Source organism: Etheostoma spectabile, chromosome 13 (assembly GCF_008692095.1).
Source record: "Etheostoma spectabile isolate EspeVRDwgs_2016 chromosome 13, UIUC_Espe_1.0, whole genome shotgun sequence".
NCBI classification, from domain to species: domain Eukaryota; kingdom Metazoa; phylum Chordata; class Actinopteri; order Perciformes; family Percidae; genus Etheostoma; species Etheostoma spectabile.
The window spans coordinates 7,607,862-7,615,797 of record NC_045745.1 but is presented as its reverse complement, the minus strand read 5'-3'; the positions used below and the strand labels follow the sequence as shown (position 1 = coordinate 7,615,797).

Sequence of the window (7,936 nt, the reverse complement as noted above, 5' to 3'; positions counted from 1 at the left end):
GTAAGCTAATTTGTAAGTCATTTTAGATGACAGAGAGTGGTTGTATCCCAGAGGTGCTCTTTCCCTTTTGATCCTTTTATTTTTTTTTCTCTCTCCTCCCCCTCCTACCATCTCATCTTTCCTCCACTCACGTCTCATTTATAGAATATTGAAATGACTCAGGCAACCGCAGTGACTCTTTCAGCTGTTTTGGGGCAGATGGTCGCCCAGCAAGTAAGGTCAAAGTACTCAGCTGTGTCACCGTGTGTCATTGTGTTCAACCTTATCCTGAATCCTAAGTTCCTGTCACACTTTAACCTGTGTGTCCAGCGAGAACACAACCACACCAGTTCAAAATGTCCTTGGTGCAAAGTGTTACAATCCAAAATAGACGTACTTCAGCCTTTTTCTCACTGGTTTCTATTACATCTCACACTTAATTCAGGTTTCAGTGAAAAACTGCTCCCAATTTGAATGAACAAAGAGTCTACTTGCGGGCTCAGTGCTGCTTATATGGGAATTAATTGGAGCAATTGAGTGCGGATCCACAGAAAGGGACTTGTGTTCGATGCCAAAGCAGCTGGGAGGCCCAAGGAAGGGAAGAGGAGACAACTGATGGTCCACCAAGCCACCTGGGATAGAGCGAAGCCTCAGTTTTAGAAATATACACTAATAGATCCAGGTGTGGACACAAACACATGCTCATATGTCTAGCATGTTAGCACACACAAAACCCTGCAAGAACAGTGGAGGCTGTGTTAGTATGCAGTAGGGGGAGCAGGGATAAAGCGTATTGGAGAGCCTTGGATCGTTATTATTGACCATTACTCCATGCAGCAGTATGCTGCATAAACACATTTACACACACGCAGAGAAATACATACAGTATGTTGAGACTTTGATTTGCGGAAACACAAGCTTGTGGGATTTGACATACCTGCAGTGGTAGGAGCATACACAGAAATGCCCTCATGCAAATACTATCTAGTCCTGTAGACCTGTATCTCTGTGTGAGACGATTAATACTGTCTGAGCTGGGAAGAATAAAATGGAATCTACCCACGAATTAAGAATGCAATTAATTACAATGGGCCCTGGATGTTTTTTTCATATTTTAATTTAACAGCAACAACTTCTACCTCCTGTTCTCATTGCAGCGGTCTAAAAATACACCATCTGTTTCACTTACATGTCAATTTACCTCCTGCTGAAAAGATGCTCAGATACTTTTGTTATAGACCGAATCACTGTGATGCCATGCTAGCACAACAATCACGTCCGGGTATGACAAATGGCAGTTGACTTGAATTGGGGAGATATGTGGAATTTATAACCCTGTTTATTTCTGTTTTTAGTTTAATTAGTTTATAGATATATATTTAAACACTGAGGTCAGACCTGTCTAACCTTTCTGCCGTGCTTATTTTCTGTCCTGTGTTGCTTTGCTAGCGTTAACAAACAACATGTCCCCGGCGGTCGGACTCCCTGCTAGTTTGGGTGATGTCATTTTCTTTAGTCTGCGGCCCAAACATAGACTGTATATAATATTTACAGTCTATGAGCCCAACGGGCAAATTAGCTCTCCAGGCTAACGTTGGCCAAAGTGTTGACATATGAAAGCATCAAACCTGCATTTTAGATGAAGGAGAGGAGAGTATATTCAGTTGTTCCTCATCCCTGTTTACTCATAGCCGTTAAATTATAGGACCGGGACACGGTTTTCTTCCTGGACGTTATTGTAGACAACATCTTGCAACTTTTCCAAATGATGAGACTCAAAGCCCATGTTGCAGGTTAAACACCACTGTCGATTAATGGGTACATAAAGCAATCAAGAGATTTATATATATAATGTCTCCAAATGGTGTTAAAAGGCAGTGCTTGTCAATTTGGTGATGAGGTAACTTTTAGGATACTTGGAGGAGACTAGCCTCAGCCTGGTACTAGAACTACGGCGACTGACTGGAATGAGAGGTAGCTAGAAGCAATAATAACATGTATGATGACCTGCAGTTGTGTAATTTTGAACCTGTCAGACGTGAGAGGGTGAATGAGGAATTGTCCGAGGAGAATGAGTGGAGTGTTAGTGAAGTGTCCTGGTGAGTTGCTATCAATTTATTACATTATATATTATTATATATTTAGCAACGCAGCAACGAGTGCTGGAGCTAGTCATAACATTCAATTTTTTTTAACTGTCAGTGAATGTCAATGTTATCTTTCTTTCTAGCAACACTCATAATTTTTGTTACCGGTAAACTTATCTAGATTTTAGAAATGGAAGGCATCATGCTAGCTATGGGCTAACTTGCCAGTCCCACCAGCTTGTGCTGTAGGGAAGTGAGTGCGTTTTGGTCGCTGGTCGAGGAGCGACCAACAGATTGGACGTGCCTCACTTAGCATCCAGGTTTTGAGGTATGCTGCCTGACTCCATGAATATAGCACACATACATACACACACACACACACACACACACACAGACACACACACACACACACATTTCTATAATTTGCGCTATCTAACGCTGAACACTCTTACTCGTCTCTTGTTACTCTCAAGCGGGCTTTTGTCTGTCTTCTCCCCAACGGGACGTAATGCAGTGCATTGTGGGAGAAAAACCGCAAACTGCTGTAGATAATACCTTAATAATTACCTAAGATAATACCTTTTCGTATTGTATTCCGTTTTGTGATACCTTCAAATACAAAGGATAACACTTTAAATGTTAATTACCAATAAGCAAATTGCGCTAATTCATTGGAAAATGAACCCTGCAACTTTAACATTTCAGGTTACCACATTCTAAACACAAGTGTCATCTTTACTGCATTTATAGATGGGTCATTAACCACAGCAGTCAGCACCTATGGTAGAAACTGTACACATTTAGTTGAGCTCAGGAGTACTAGTTCAGGTTCATACGCTTCATAATAACGTGCTGTGTTTGCACAGAGGTGGTAGAATGAAAAACATAGTACCAAGATGCTACTTTACTTTGGGCTACTTCTGGTAGTAGGGCATACATTACTGAAAGTTTAAGGTGTCCAACTCTATTCTAAGGAGTCAAGTGATGAAGTGAAGAAACAGGTGGATGTTTGGCACGGCTGCGTTTTTTGCATTCATGCATATTTGGTATCTTGCCGACAGTTAGATAAACAGATTGATACCACTCTCATGTCTGTACAATAAATATAAAGCTAAAGCCAGGACACAGCTAGAGTAGCTTGGCAATACGACTGGAAACCAAAACAAACAGCTAGTCTGACAAGGTTAGAAATGGTTAAAGATATCCACCTCTAGAGCTTATTAATTCTCAAGTTATATCTCTTTAGAGGTGCTGGTGGATAGGCAAATGTTTTTTTTTCACAGAGACAGGCTAGCCATTTTCCCCCCACTTCTAAAACTAATGCTAAGCCAGGCTAACTATCTCCTACCTCTTTAAGTATTCAGCACATTCTCACTCCCATTGCATCAAATACAAAAGCTTGGTCAGGTGTCTTCGGCTTTGTTATTGACGCTTGAAGTCTCCTTTAGCGTCATATCTATCGAGATTATTGCTTTTGATGCACTACGGTTAAGGAAAAGATTGTTGGTGGGCTTATAAAACCAAAAATTGTTTAGACTTCTCATCTAATTCTTGGAAAGAACACAAACAAACCTAGTGTCTATTCCTTTTCCCTAAACTTTAACATATTATTCCATTATAATAGCAAAAAGTGCAATGTTTCCAATACCATACATAGGCCAGCATGTAATCCTCTATATAAACCCCATTCTACTCAGTGAGAAACTCACTAATCATCCAGAGACAGTTTGATTCACTGGTAGACAAGAGACAAGCACACATGTGCACATGTAAACATGTGTGAGCGTGTATACGTGTCACTTAAAACACAGGCATACTCCCAACCCTGGCCTTTTGTCTCAGTAACAGCCAGTCTGGTCTAATGAAAGCTCCTCTCATTCATAAGCCTGTCAACTTCTCATCACAGAAAACATAGATATATAGCTAGATAGATAGCTAGATAGATAGATAGATAGATAGATAGATAGATAGATAGATAGATAGATAGATAGATAGATAGATAGATAGATAGATAGATAGATGATACTTTATTTATCCCCAAGGGAAAATCCAAGAACTTTCAGAGTAAAAGCCTGCTCTGCTGCTTTCCTTGGATACATGCTTTCTCTCAATTGTTTCCTTACTTGAAAAAAAAATAACTGCATTCAAATTTGGTAATTCTTGCTCGTCTCTGTGATCATATGATTAAGGACTAGAGACACACATACGTGTGTATACTACCTCTCTTATCCCCTTCCTCTTACCATTGGTTGTCGGTCACACGCGAGAATATATTGACCACAAGCTGAAGAAACCCCTCAGGATATCAAATCCGTGGTCTCTCTTTTATAACTAGGTCATCACTTACTCACAATCCTCACCACCCTCCTCTGTGTATTCCGCCCTCTCCTTCTTTGTTCCCCCCCATTTCTCTATGCCCTCTCATTCATCCTTTCTCACTGCACCTTACTGTAATCTGTAAACATATTGTCATTCACTCCATCGGCGGTCTGTGACTGTAAAAAGATGGTTATGTCTCCCTAAAGTGGAAGACCAAATGTCATTTTGAAGATGTTTTCAGCTAATTAATGATTCATTATTGAGATGTTGCAAATAACACAATGATCTTAACATGCACTTAACACCTTTTTCCATTATCCTTGCATGCAATATGCAGAGGGCCCTGTACCAGCAGCGTCAATCTGTATTGAACTGTCATGACGGGACTAAATGAGAGTAATTCAACACCCCATAAAGTCTGCATTATGATATCTCTACCGATATTGCCAGAATCCCTTGCCGTATGGCGGCCCCATTTGATCCTCATCCCAGATTGGCTTCTCCATCATCTGTGACATGAAATACCCAGCAGCCACCAGCTACAGCACACATCACTCCTCATAACCACTGACTACCTCTCTCTACTTCCATGTGTTCACGCAAATTAACATAACATTAGCATGATATGAGCACAACCGACCTGTTCTGCCATGCCCTATCAAAGTGCTCTGTGATCCCCGGCTCCTTGTACTTTTGCTGGAGCAGAGAAAGAAGGAGAAACTGAGAGAGAGAGTTTCTCCCGAGAGAGAGAGGGGGAGAGAGAGGGAGAAGCGATGAGCTACATGATAATGAGCTGTGTTACACCGCTAGACAACACACAGCCTTGTCACAGCGCTCCGAGTTGCGCTGAGCTAAATGGGCTGCAGCAGATGTTTGGTAACTGCAACCACACAGAGCTGCGCACCTCACTTGACTTGCAAATATTTGCTAAGAGACTTTAAAATTGGATTTTCTGTATAGTCTTCTTTTAGAATGTGTAAGGTGGTGATTCCAGCGCATACGAATGAATACACACAGTATGACTGTGGAATATTGTTTGTTGGTAAAAATAAAAATTCTCGTTTTCTCCTGTGATGAAATCTGGAGGCAACTGATGCTTTGTTTGTTCCTGCTGTGTGTTACACACGGTTTTCACACACTGCTTTTGGCAAAACATGGAGACACAGTGCATTTCATCCAAGTGGGCATTTTCAGGATCACACTGATTGGTTGGGGGGGGGGAGGGGGTAGTAAGGTGATATTGGTGGTAATTGTGTTGTATACAAGTGAATAAGCACACTAGACTTTATGATTCTTTTTATGAAACCTTTGTTGCTCCAACCAATTAAGCTGAGTGGGGAGTCAGTTGGGACTAATTAATTGAGCAAATGATGGATCCTGCACTCTGTTGAGAAGGGTTAGTCTTCAAGCCATAGACGACATTGAAGTTGTGTTTGGTAGATAGACTGCAAGCTATAGAAACCTTTTCAAAATGTTCAACAGACCAGAGGCAATAGACAGGAGTAACAGGTCACATAAAGGTGGCATTCAGTATTTGGTGCTGAGTGGTCTACAGGCAGTAACAATGTTGCAACAATGGCAGAAACATCTTTGAAATGTTACTTTGCTTTCATTGTTGGTTTCATAAAGAGCTGTACTGTAGCTGTTTAAAATTGCACCCTACATCAATAACATGTAGTGACCTAATATGTTTTATTCATTTACTTCCAGTGTCACGGTTTCTCATCACATCCACGGGAGCCCTGTATATCCTGGATGTGCAAATGGAAGACGGGCTGTATAACTACAGGTGTATGACTCGCCATCGGTACACAGGAGAGACCCGACAGAGCAATAGTGCCCGCCTCATTGTCTCAGGTAAGAGGAACGCCAATCTGTGTGCCGTTCAAATTGTGCATCACCATCTTTGTCAACAACATCTAATCCTGACATATCGCTACATCGATAAGGCCTTTACTGTGTTCTTTACTGGAAATGACACTACACAAGTAACATGTGGGTATGCAATAGCTTCAAAACCAACCTAAATTCAATAAAAATGCATGAAACCCTCTTTTTGGATTGTTTTTCGTTTAGCTGTTGATCTTGGTCCGTTTCAAAATAGCGCAAAGTGACAGAGGACCATATGGAAATAAATCTGTGCTTGTAGAAAAGGATCTAGACGAAGTGAATAGAATGGAGAGTGACAGGAAGAACACATGAATTAAACAGGGGATGACATGTGATAAAGGTCATCCGGACTGTGCAAACACAGTTAGTGGGGACGGCTTCAGGACAGAAAATGCCCTCCCTTACCTCAAACCATTTAAAGGGACCAATTTCACACATGAATTTGACTTGCATCAGTTGACTTGCGCGAAACACAATAGAATGTCCTCTGTTGCTGTCTAAAATTTGACCAGATACCCATCATGAGGATCCCTCGGATTGGGTTTAGTCCTACCAACAAGGCAAGGCAGGGGAGGTCTATAAACAGAAGTAGTTGAGTTTTTTTTCTATTTGGGAATTATAGTGTTTTTTCAACCATTCCTTTTTGTAATCTGTCTGCTGTGTGTCCCCAAATGTTACATATGTCAAGGCGGCAACCAGGGTGAGGTTGTTGCATTTCATGAGTATCTGTGACATTACCAAACACATGGGTGGAAGCCAGATTTCCAATTTTAAAGCATTTGTAGATGAAAAGCCAGTAAGAAAAAATAATCATGTTCAATTATGAATAAGCATGGTTGATCAGCACACTTTCCAACCTTCAGAAATTAGAACCCACATGGTGCTAAATAATCACTTAAAAATGAATTCTGTTTGGGGGTTGCTCTGAAACAAATCCGATCCCGATTGTTTGTATACTGTTATCTACCGTCTTGAGCTCTGAGTTGATTCTGGATGCAGTTACGAGATCTTGGAAAACAGAGTGACACAAAGCAGGGTTTATGTTTTTCAATGATATCTACCTGATAAAATGTGTGATGGAGTTCATAGATGTGACGGCAACAATAACTTCATGCTGCAACATGATAAAACGCTGATTTTTTTTTTACAAGCCGTTGAGGCATTACCGCCTGCAAGGCAGAATAAAGCTCGGTCTGTCATAGCCTATAGCACCAGGTGAAGGCCTAGACCTTACGCTGGGGGCTACGGTTGGGCGGGAATACGGTACCACAAAAATAGCAACAGTATCAGTTTAAATACCATCATCAAAAAAATGCAATGCACTTACATAGGAGACAAGGATTAAATATTATTTGTTGAATGCCTAAATATGCTTATGTGTGGTTGTTAGTGTGGAGGACAAAGAGAGAGAAGCTAGGTTTCCATCCACTTGTCAATCAAGTTATCTGAAGTTAAAAAACTCATGCGAATAAAGATGTTTCCATCAGCTTTTATCGCATAAGCGAAGGTATATCAATCAAGATAAAATCAGATGAGACCGACTGTATTTTTTGAGTTGATATTCATGACATTCCATCAAATTTTACTGTTTCCATAAGGCATTTTTCATTCAATATCACTTAATTAGGATAAAACATGTGTGGATAGGGTGGGGGGGGGGG

At 40.8% G+C, this 7,936-nt stretch overlaps 1 protein-coding gene across 3 annotated transcripts in view; it reads left to right on the top strand.

Moving 5' to 3' along the window:
* The window catches only part of dscama (Down syndrome cell adhesion molecule a), a 125,062-nt gene that overhangs the window by 69,906 nt on the left and 47,220 nt on the right, over positions 1-7,936 (top strand). For all 3 annotated transcript variants that reach the window (XM_032534582.1, XM_032534584.1, XM_032534585.1), the window contains exon 4: positions 6,096-6,242. In XM_032534582.1, the coding sequence (XP_032390473.1) occupies positions 6,096-6,242 (147 nt within the window). The remainder of the gene's footprint in view (positions 1-6,095; positions 6,243-7,936) is intronic.